Here is a 12,329-nt window from a genome sequence, read left to right as displayed (position 1 = left end):
ACGCACACACACACACACACACATTTTTTTTAACCTGTCACTGACTTGGAGCTCAAGGAAATTTTTTTTTTGAAGTGGAATGCTTTTGAATTACCTTTATTGTAGCTACATTCATCTCAGAAAATGTTGGGAAGTGCTGATGATCTCTTACTGTTTATAAATACTCATGTTTTGGTGGCTCTTATTTCTTTAGCAGCAGTGGGAGTAGTGGAGGGAGCCACCCAAGTAGTCGGAGCAGCAGTCGAGAGAACAGTGGAAGTGGTAGTGTGGGGGTTCCTATTGCTGTTCCTACTCCATCTCCTCCCAGTGTCTTTCCAGGTAAAACATTCATGGTGCCTCATCTTCACTTTTCCTTTCTGAATTTGATTCAATTTGTGATTTAATTATGGTGGGCTTTCTTCATAATCAGGATTTTTTTTTTCTTTAGGAATCATAAATATTGGGAAGTCTTTATATATTTGTTATTTGTAATCTAGTGATTTATAAGTGTTTGCTCAGTTTGCACTTCTCTTTATGCCTTTGGTGATGTGGCTCAGTTGCTGCTTTGAGGTTTCAGATCACACTTTGTTATGAGTTACAAGTTTAATTCCAGCTAGTGTTATGACAGTGCAGTCTTTGGACACAGTGGGAACTCAGTGTGAGAATCATCTTAGTAACAGAAGATTGGGCAGATAATGAAAAGTAGTTTTGACAGTTAAATTTAGTGGACGTATTGGAATTCAGTAGTCTCTGAAAATGTTACCCTCTTTTCTCTGAAACCGAAAAATTGCTTATTTGATTCGAGGAGATACACACTTAAAACTTAGTTTTAAAAACATGACACAAAATACATTAATACAATTTACATACTTATTACTTATATAACAAGTTAGATAAATGCCTTTAAAAATTGTTAAAGATTGTGTTTAAAAAAACTTTTTTTTTTTCCTGATATCTGGAATATGTCTCTTTTCTGATTTGTATAATTCAAAATGGAAAACTGTTGCTTTTTAGTGTATTATGTTAGTTTTGATACGTATACGGAATGTTATCTAGAATAACAATATGGAGGGGAACCACTTTTTTTCTGGATAGTCTTCAAATAAAAAGGAAATGTTTGTTTAATGAATTGAAAAAAATCTGTACATTATCCTAGTGTCTGAATTATTTGCTGCTTATATAGAAATCCTTTAACATAGTTGTATTCTTTTTTTCAACTCTGTTCTTTTGGTTAGTGTTAAGCCACTGAATATCTAACATTAAATACTCTAATACCTTTTCTAATCCTGCCTCATATGATGCCTCATTAATTGCTGCCCTCTTACCCCTTTCCCCTCCAGGCCCCTGCTGGCTCTGCTGGCACTCCTCCCCTTCCTGACTACTTCTGCATCTGCCCCTGCCCCTCTTGTCCTGCTACTGTCCCTTGCCCCACTGCCCCGACGCTGCTGCTGGCGGGTGCCAGACCCTGCTGATGGCTTCACTTCTCCACTCCCCCTGTTGTTTTTCCACTCCCCTACAGGTAAGTATTTGCTTATAATTGGCAGGCAGATCCAGTCATCGGCTATTCTCTTACTTACCACCTTTGATTTTTGTTGTTTTGGTTTGATTACTTTGTATAAAAAAAATAAGAATAATGATACTAACCAGAAAGTCTGTGACCGAGATTACATTTCCTGAGAAAACGAGGTAAAGTTTCTCATACATTTTCCCAATAGGCGTAGCAAAATTTTATGTCTTTTATGCTTGAATTTCATTTATTAGAGATTTTTAAGTTTAAATATGGAAGCTATCTTATATACAGTTTTGAAAATGTCATTAAAATGTTTTATTGGGGGCGTGGTGGCTCAAGCCTGTAATCCCAGCACTTTGGGAGGCCGAGACGGCGGATCACGAGGTCAGGACGATCGAGGACCATCCTGGCTAACCACAGTGAAACCCCGTCTCTACTGAAATACAAAAATCTAACCAAAAATCTAGCCGGGCTAGGTGCGGGCCTGTAAGTCCCAGCTACTCGGGAGGCTGAGGCAGGAGAACGGCCGTAAACCCTGGGAGGCGGGAGCTTGCAGTGTTTTTTTTTTTTTTTTTTTCAGTGAGCTGAGATCCGCCACTGCACTCCAAGCCCCGGTGGTGACAGAGTGAGACTCGTCTCAAAAAAAAAAAAAAAAAAAAAAAAAAAAAAAAAAAAAAAAAAAAAAAAAAAAAAATATTTTATTACAGGTTAAATGGTTAACAAAAGTCTATTACAATAATTCTAAGGTATATTTTATAGGAAATATTTGATACAACAAATGGAAAGCCTCTAAGTCTGTTTTTAACAGAATCTGTTGCTTATTATAGCAGCATTGGAAACTCATAGACAATGTACTTGTAAAGAATTTCAGGTTTATTTAAGTTGGCTAGTGTTTTAAAATTGCAATCTAAAATCTGTTTTGATTGGGAAGGAGATAGACTCAATTGCTACAAAATGTATTTGTACAGTTAATGATGCTGGCTAGTAAACAGGTTCTTATCTGCTATAAAATATATGTGTTTGAACATATATCACTGTATTAGTCTGTTCTCACAATGCTGTAAATACCTGAGACTGGGAAATTTATGCAGAAAAGAGGTTTAATTGGCTACCGGTTCTTCAGGTTATACAGGAATCATGATACTGGCATCTGCTCGGCTTCTGAGGAGGCCTCAGGAAACTTACACTCATGGCCTAAAGCAGACGGGAAGCACACTGGTCACATGGCCAGAGTAGGAGCAAGAGGACAAAGGGGGAGGTGCTACACACTTTTTTTTTTTTTGAGACGGAGTCTCGCTCTGTCGCCCAGGCTGGAGTGCAGTGGCCAGATCTCAGCTCACTGCAAGCTCCGCCTCCCAGGTTTACGCCATTCTCCTGCCTCAGCCTCCCGAGTAGCTGGGACTACAGGCGCCCGCCACCTCGCCCGGCTATTTTTTTGTATTTTTTAGTAGAGACGGGGTTTCACCGTATTAGCCAGGATGGTCTCGATCTCCTGACCTCGTGATCTGCCCGTCTCGGCCTCCCAAAGTGCTGGGATCACAGGTTTGAGCCACCGCGCCCGGCCGCTACACACTTTTAAACAACCAGATCTCATTATTGCAAGAACAGCTCCAAGGGGGATGGTGCTAAACCATGAGAGACTACCCTTGTGATCCAGTCACCTCCCCCCAAGCCCCACCTCCAACATTGGGGATTACAGTTCAACATGAGATTTGGGCAGGGACACAGATTCAAAGCATATCAATCACTGTAGTGTTCCACTTGCCAGTAAAGAGCTTCATAGCATTTATATTCAGCTTTGCTGTTATACATGTTACACATATATAAGATCTTTACATGTTTTAAAAGACACTTTTAGCCAAAGTGGGTTTTGGATGGTGTCGTATGGGATTCCTTCTATATGACTTTTAAAGAAAAGCTTTCTGCAGTAGATAAATGTAAACATGGGCTGTTTTTTGATACAGATACAACTGTTAGGCCAAACTAACTGGTTAAATATAGGAATCTCCTTGTGCTCCGGCTTTGATAAAGAATGCATCAGAAAGGACAAATCACCCCCAACTGAGAGTCTGTGTTTTAGTAATTAAATATTAGTTGAATAACAGGTGTCTGGCTCAGTGTTCACTAAATAAACGTTTGTTGTGTGAGGGGATAATTAACTGTGGTTTTTGAAACAAAAAGCAAGGTAAATGCCTTTTAATAATTTACATCAGGGTAGTCTCTTTTATATAGTATCTGAGTTACCAAGCAATTTTTTTTCTTTTTACTAAGGTGTAACTCATGTACAGTAAAATTCACCCTGTATACCATGTATGTGAGTTTTGACAAAGGTGTACTGACACGTAATTGCCACCACAATCAAGATATAGAACAGTCCTATCATCACAAAAATTTCCTCCATGCCCCCTTTTTATAGTCAGTCCTTCCCCTCCACTCCCAGCTCCTGGTAAGCCCTTGATGTGTTTTTTGTCTCTAAAGTTGTGCCTTTTTAAGAATAACACATAAATGAAAGCATATGGTAAGTAGCTTTTTTGATCTGTTTTTTTGGCCAGATGCATTTGAGAATACCCATGTTGTTGCATGTTTAAGTATTTCATTACATTTTATTGCTTAGTAGTGTTGTATTGTATGGGGATGTACCACAATTTGTTTATCCCTTTCTCAGAGGACATTTAGATTTTTCCAGTTTTGAGTGCTTATGAATAAAGTTGCCATAAACATGTACATACAGGCTTTTTTTGTGCACTTGGGTTTTCATTTCATTCAGGTAAATACCTAGGGAATAGAATTGCTGGGTTATATTATAAGTAAATTTTTAACTTTATAAGAAACTGGCAAGTTGTTTTCCAAAATGGCTGTATAATGACTAATGATATTGAACATTTTTTTCATGTGCTTATTTGCCATGTGTATATCCTCTTTGGTGAAATATCTGTTCAAATGTTTTGCTCCTTCTCACCTTTTTAATAAGGTTTTTTTTCCTTATCATTGAGTTCTTTTACTTTCTAAATATATGTCTTTTATAGATTATGAGTTACAAATATTTTCTTCCATTTTGTGATTCATTTGCTTATTTTCTATTTTTTTTTGGCGGGGCGGGGTGGGGCGGCGGAAGGACAAAGTTTCACTCTTGGCGTCCAGGCTGGAGTGCAGTGGCGTGATCTCAGCTCACCACAACCTCCACCTCGCAGGTTCAAGTGACTCTCCTGCCCAGCCTCCCAAGTAGCTGGGATTACAGGTGCCTGCCACCATGCCCAGCTAATTTTTGTATTTTTAGTAGGGACGGGGTTTCACCATGTTGGCCAAATTGGTCTTGAACTCCTGACCTCAGGTGATCCACCCGCCTCAGCCTCCCAAAGTGCTGGGATTACAGGCATGAGCCACTGGGCCCAGCCTGTTCATTTATTTTTTTAATGTATTTCAAATAGCAGAAATTCTTCATTTTATTAAGTGTTATTTTCATTTTTTTTTAAATGAATTGTGCTTTGGTGGCATATCTAAGAATTCTTTACCTGAAGTCATAAAGATTTTGTTCTGTGTTTTCTTCTAGAAGTTTTTAGTTTCAGGTTTTATCGTTAGATTTATGATAATGAAGTATATATATTTTTAAAACCCCAAATGGTAAATCTCTCATTAATAGTGTGAATTTTTTTTTTTTTTTTTTTTTTTTTTTTTTTTTTTTTTTTTTTTTGAGACAGACAGCCCAGGCTGGAGTACAGTGGTGATCTTGGCTCACTGCAACCTCTGTTGCCTGGACTCAAGCGATTCTCCTGCCTTAGCCTCCTGAGGAGCTAGGATTACAAGCGTGAGCCACCACACCCAGCTAATTTTTTGTATTTTTAATGGAGACAAGGTTTCATCGTGTTGGTCAGGCTGGTCTTGAACTCCTGATCTGAAGTGATCCACCTGCCTCCACCTCCCATAGTGCTGGGATTAAAGGCCTGAGCCACCACAACCAGCCCATGTGAGGTTTTAGACTAGATCTAACTATATAAAATTCATAATGATGTTAATCCAGATGTTTTTAACTTGATCCTAGGTTTGTATTAGTTTGTTATAGATTAATTACTGAAATGCTAATAATTGTATTCAGTGGTTCAGATAACTAAATATGCCTTTTAAATCGTTTGTACGTTTTCATGTTTATCATGGTTACAGAGGCTTCTCAGTTGATAGCGGATTATGTTTAAGCTTGAGTGCTTAAGATTTTATACAACACAATTGAGTTTTAGGTTTTTGAGACACATGTAAGATGATTAAATGTTATACCAATGAGTGCTCTTATAATCTGTATGACTCCATATGAATCTAAGCTTGATAAACTTACAGAGTTCCTGTAGAGCAGTTTTAGTCATGTAAAACCATTTTATAATAATAGACAAGATGAAAAATTGTCAGTGTTTTTTTCCTCTAATACTTTTACTTAAAATTACCAAGAAGATAGTCTAATATTAAAGTAGAATAAAGATGGTAAGATTCAACTGAGAAATATGAAGCCTGGAAGAGGATATGACTGCAGTGTTTGATCATGAAGATTTGAACAAATCAAGTATTCATCAAATTCTACATTACATAAGTCTTAATCTCACTGTGTTTCAAGTAGTTTATTTTAGAATTAAAAAATTTCAGGATAACCTTAGGCACACATGGTTACATGAGTGTGCCAGGTATCATCTGTTCCCCCAGTCCCCCTCCTCTACTCTCCCCTTTTCTCTGGTAGGCTGACCTCCAGGAAATGCTCCAATGGATTCTTTTTCCTTCTGGCTTCCTGTTGGGTTTAGCAAAAGTGTTTTTTTTTTCTTCTTCACTTATCTCCTCTCTTTCTCCCTTTCTCTTTCTCCTTTCCTTTCCCCTCCTCTATCCTCTTGCCCTCCTCCACCTTCATCTCCTCCTCCTCTAGCTTCCCGTCCCCTTTCTGCTTTCTTCTCCACCTACTTATTTATCCTCCTCCTCTTCTCTCTTGCCCTCTCCTTCTCCCTTGTCTGCTGGTGTACTCTCTCATGGGTGCTGTAGTGCTCTGTCTGTAAGAAAAAGTTTTCAGCTTAATGTAGGTGGGAGTGAAGTCAAGGTAAAGTTTAGGGAGTGGATTATATTATTAGGAAATTGATGGATTATGGAATCATGTCTGCAGTTGACATTAGCTGTGGAAGAACTCTCAAGAGAGCAAAATACAGTGAAATTGATGATAACTGTGTATGGACTTAGGGATGATATTAAAAATAAGATATTTTGACCCTCTTTTTATATCTTAATTTTTTTCATGATTGTAAATTTTTTAGATTTTAATTTTAAGACAAAATAATGTAGCTTTCATGGTAGATTTTTTGATTAAATGAAAGAAGTGTTTGATTTGGAATCATGTCATTTAACCTTTTGTTGAAATACTTTATTTTCCTTTAAACAAAATTTTTTACTACCTTACATTTATTATTATTTATTATTTTGGAATAAGACTGTGTGTCAAACATTTTTTTCTCTTGCTTTCCCAAATGTCATTCCTGTTGATTTTAGTTTTCAGTGTTTAGTGACTATATTTTGGGGGTGGAGCAGATAAATTTTAATTAATTGTGATGATTTTGAAACCCCATCAGATTTTTAATTTAGTGAAATAATAGTGTTAATTAGCAAACTGTTTATTTTGAGACAGAGTCTCACTGTATCACCCAGGCTGGAGTGCAGTGGTGCAATCTTGGCTCACTGCAACTTCCACCTCCTGAGTTCAAGTGATTCTCATGCCTCAGCCTCCCGAGTAGCTGGAATTACAAGCACACGCCACCATGCCTGGCTAATTTTTGTATTTTGAGTTGAATCGGGGTTTCACTATGTTGACCAGGCTGGTCTGAAACTCCTGACCTCAAATGATCTGCCTGCCTTGGCCTCCCAAAGTGCTGGGATTACAGGCATGAGCCACTGCACCAGCCCTAATTAGTAAACTATTTAGATACAGGTTTCCAAACTTAATCATAGTTTTGTTTGCTTTTCTGCTTTTGTACCATGATACAGTATCAGCAAACAATAACTCACCTTGCATTGTGTATTTCAGATACTAAACTAGCTGTTATTTTTAATTATTAAGATTTAGGCATTGTACATAAAGTATTTAATGATCTGAGATAATTTTCTTTTAATGACATATGTATGTTTTATCTCTTTTTCAGGTCATCCTGTACAGTTTTACAGCATGAATAGGCCTGCTTCTCGCCATACTCCCCAACAATAGGGGGCTCGTTGCCCTATAGACGCCCTCCTTCCATCACTTCACAAACAAGCCTTCAGAATCAGATGAATGGAGGACCTTTTTATAGCCAGAATCCAGGTTAGATTTTTTTTTTTGCATTCTATAGAATGTATCTAATTAAAAACTTTCAACTACAAAAAACCTGTAATTACAAATAGTGCATGGTAGTGGTTAGTACCATTTGTTGAATGAATGGGAGAATGAATGAATTGTAGGTTGCTAATACTGTATCTTTCAATTCTTAAAAAAAAATCAGTACGTGATTTCCATGTAAAGTCATAGAACGTAATTTTTCTGAGCAGAATTTTTTTTGAATATTTTAGTGGTTATTTGCTTTTAAAATAACGTTGTGGTGAATGGTATTTCCTTTTATTTCATCAGACGTCCTTACTCTATAAATAACAAATAACGAAAGTTGGGTGCACATGAACAGAATTTAGAAGTAACAAAGGAAAAGAGAACATGTTTGAAGCTATTTTGTGCTAGGGAATTATACTAGCTTATACCATTCTCATACCAAACCCATGGTGGAAAAACTAGGAGTTGGGTAAATTGAATCAGATATAATAATTACACTAAATAATCGGTTGTATCTTGCATACAGAATAACTAATCTGAAACATATTTAATGCTAAACAGAATTATTATTTTGTTTACTCCCCAGAGAGGGCAAGAACAAATATTAGACACCATGACTGTTGTGGACATGGTATGTCAACTTACTTATGTTTTTCTGTATTTTTGCCAAGAAGCCAGTAAGCCTATGTGTGAACACCTCTGATATTGGGTTCAACTCATTCCATCTTTGATAAGCCTTGAATTTTATGGAGCTGCCGTTTGTCTCTGTGGCTGCGATCTATAGTGATATTCTTTGTAAGAGTCTTGCAGAAGAAATTTGATCCTTCAGCATAAACACTTAATTTAACTAATGTTTTCATATTATCTCATTTGATTCTTAGAATCATGTACAAAATAAGATTGGTGATCATTTTCCTATATCTTATAGGTGAGGAAAATGAGGCTGAGGTGATGGTCAGGTTAGGATTTGAACTTAGGTTTTCTAAGTTCCATGTTCTTTCTTTCTGTTCTTTAATTTTTTTTTTTTTTAAATTGAGATGGAGTCTCGCTTTGTTGCCTAGGATGGAGTGCAGTGGCGTGATCTCTGATCACTGCAACGCCCGCCTCTTGGGTTCAAGCTATTCTCCTGCCTCAGGCTCCTGAGTAGTTGGGATTACAGGCACCCACCACCACATCTAGCTAATTTTTGTATTTTGTTGTAGAGATGGGGTTTCACTATGTTGGCCAGGCTGGTCTCAAACTCCTGACCTTAAATGATCCACCCACCTCAGCCTCCTAGAGTGCTGGGATTACAGGCATGAGTCACCGTGCCTGGCCTGGGTTCCATGTCCTACCTACATATTAAAAAAAATCTTTTCTTACCCTCCCAAGTCTTCTCTTTTGTGGAGGGGAAGGCGGATGAAAGGATGTGATATAAAGTGCATGAAAGCCTGAGACCTTGTCAGTCTTTTATACAGTTACATCCTGGAATATTGATCAGGAACTGTTTGTTGAATGCCAAATGAATCCCTTGTTCATTTATCCAAATTCCTTCTCTGTTCTGGGTCCCTCTTGTAAGTTAAATGCTGTATTTGTAGTCCATCCAGTGCAAACCATAGTGTGAATACCAACTGCCTTAATTGATACGTACTTTTATCTTTTCTCACATTTTGTTTTGGCTGTACAGTCCTTTTTAAATCATTCTGAACTTAAATTTTGATAAAACTGCCCTTTTTATACATTCTTCTTTTAAACCATGTTTTCAGATTTACATTTGTTCAGGTGCTGTTTTGTATTTAAATGCATTTTTTATTTTAAATTTTAGTTTATAAAATGTTAAATTTTAGTTATAGCCTGTTTCATAGTTCTGCTGAAGCTGGGCTGTCTCTTTGGCCCTCTCAGATGTTAGTCCAAAATGGGTTGGTTCCATTATGGAGCTGAGAGATGCTTCACTGTTAGAGCTTGAGACGAACTATACATGATATATAGTAAGTATATACAGGGTTATCTTTTTCTCTTCTCTTCTCTTCTCTTCTCTTCTCTTCTCTTCTCTTCTCTTCTCTTCTCTTCTCTTCTCTTCTCTTCTCTTCTCTTCTCTTTTCTTTTCTTTTCTTTCTTTTCTTTTTTTAATGGAGTTGCACTCTGTTGCCCAGGCTAGAGTGCAGTGGCACAATCTTGGCTCACTGCAACCTCACCTTCCCGGTTCAAACGTTTCTCCCGCCTCAGCCTCCTGAGTAACTGGGATTACAGGTACCTGCCACCACGCCTGGCTAATTTTTGTTTTGTTTTGTTTTGAGACTGAGTCTTGCTTTCTCACCCAGGCTGGAGTGCAGTGGTACAATCTCGGCTCACTGCAAACTCTACCTCCTGGGTTCAAGCAATTATCCTGCCTCAGCCTCTCAAGTAGCGGGGATTACAGGCGCCTGCCACCATGCCCAGCTAATTTTTGTATTTTTAGTAGAGACGGGGTTTCACCATCTTGGCCAAGCTGGTCTCAAACTCCTGACCTCAAGTCATCCACTTGTCTTGGCCTCCCAGAGTGCTGGGATTACAGGCTTGAGCCACCGCGCCCAGCGTATACAGGGATATTTCCTGCTTTGTTCGTGTATGCTTCAAAATAGTCCTATGAGAACGCTGTAGGTAGAATTTATTTGAAGGCTGTTTAAGCACATATTTAAATGTATTTTATAATACATATTTCAATAGTTTCTTTGTAAATCTGATTTTCAAATGCTTGAAAGTATATGTTAAAGTAAAAATATCCCCACTTTATGGAATGATTTTAAGGAAAAGTATTTTTCTCACTCATGGAAGTAAGGTGAATTGGGATTGTTAGGCTTTCTGTGTAATGTGTGAGTCAATTTAGTTGCACTTTTTTGTTTTTCTGAACTCTGCTCTATTAAGTTCTGCCTTTGATCTCCAGGGATTTGATAACTGTTTAAAGTGGGTGGCCACAGCATTGTTAGTTGGTTAATCAGAGTACTTTTTCTAAACTAATTTTTTTTCTAACTAAACCATTTTCTTGGAAGAGCTCTTTTTGCAAGACTTAATGATTTGTGAATCAGTGTTCTAAGGCTGTTGGATGTACTTTTATTTTATATTCATTAGAATATTATTTATGAGTCAAGCGCTGTGGCAGGTGCCTGCAGTCCCAGCTACTCAGGAGGCTGAGGCAGAAGGATTGATTGAGCTAGGAGGTGGAAGTTTCAGTGAGCTGAGATTGTGCCACTGTACTCCAGCCTGGGCAACAGAATGAGACCCTGTCTCAAAAAAAAACTTATGTAAGTCTCCTGTATTAATCCCACTGGCCCTGCAGTTGTCCCTATTGTTTTCATATTTACAATGAGAATATTTGTTGTGCTTTCTGAAGTAACTAATACTCTGATTTAACAAAAATGATCTGAAGTGTGTGTTTTATGAGGTTTTTTTTTTTTTTTTTTTTTTTTGCTAATTGGAGTCTTGCTGTGGTTGCATGCTTCTGAGGAAGTGAGCTGACAATCTGGAGGGTGTCATGTGAATATAAATTCAGTGGGGTTCTGTGAGGTGTAAATCTAGCAGTGTTATTACTATATTTGTTAATGTACAATTTGATCTGAATTTGAAAAAGGGCAATTATAGGAGTTAAAATATATAACACCCAGTGTCTATTGCCAAGTCTTAGGAGCACAATAATTGTTTTTTCATGAGATTATTTCAGAAACAAGTTATTGAAAGGAACCCTTTGATCAGGGCATAACTGAAATCCCTTTGGTTCTCATTATTTCTTAATCTAATCCAGCCAATGAAATAGGAATACCAATTTATCATTCATGTTGCCAGTGGTAAGGGGGGTGGGTCATAGAAACACATAGGGCTAATTATGAGTTAACAGTCTCTACTTTAAATGTAAATATGAAGCACCTTGTGGTCAAGAAGAATATACATATATCCACATGTGAGTATGTATATGTATACTTACATAAACCTTGTTTGTTAATGAATCAGTAATGTAGCATGTAAGTATTAAAGCCTTTAGGAGAAAGTAGCATGTATTTTACTGCTCATAATTTCTTAAAAGCTTTTGAAAAAAGTTCATAAAGTGAATGTTGGTTCCAGGAGATGTATCTAAATATAGTTCTATGAGATATAGGAGTTCCTGAATGGGTGTGCTGTTTCACAAAGAGAAAGTGTCAGGCTTAATAACCCCTGAATGGTATTAAAAGCGACTAAAAAAGTAGAAAACAATGTTGGGATAGTGCTATTGCAAAATAAAAGCCATTTCACATATTCTCTAAATGATTTGTGAAGTTACAGCACCACCATAAATGTCTAAAATGTCTAGAAGAATACTGATGTGATGGGGCTTTAGCAAAATATAAATAAAGAGCAGGAGCAGGAAGATTTTTTTTCCCCCAAAGTCTTGCTTTGTTTGTTGCCCAGGCTGGAGTGCAGCGGCGCAATCTTGGCTCACTGCAACCTCCACCTCCTGGGTTCAAGTGATTCTCCTGCCTCAGCCTCCCAAGTAGCTGGAACTACAGGTGCTTGCCACCATGCCCCCCCTCTTTT

At 37.6% G+C, this 12,329-nt stretch overlaps 1 protein-coding gene across 1 annotated transcript in view; it reads left to right on the top strand.

The window, feature by feature from the left end:
* The window catches only part of ABI2 (abl interactor 2), a 114,433-nt gene that overhangs the window by 70,181 nt on the left and 31,923 nt on the right, over positions 1-12,329 (top strand). The window contains 5 exon segments of the mRNA XM_017884381.1: positions 194-318; positions 1,321-1,444; positions 1,446-1,498; positions 7,648-7,695; positions 7,698-7,805. Coding sequence (XP_017739870.1) covers positions 194-318; positions 1,321-1,444; positions 1,446-1,498; positions 7,648-7,695; positions 7,698-7,805 — 458 coding nt within the window.

This window comes from Rhinopithecus bieti, unplaced genomic scaffold, assembly GCF_001698545.2.
Source record: "Rhinopithecus bieti isolate Rb0 unplaced genomic scaffold, ASM169854v2 scaffold_14229, whole genome shotgun sequence".
Lineage (NCBI taxonomy): Eukaryota > Metazoa > Chordata > Mammalia > Primates > Cercopithecidae > Rhinopithecus > Rhinopithecus bieti.
This window is presented reverse-complemented; position numbering and strand designations above follow the sequence as displayed.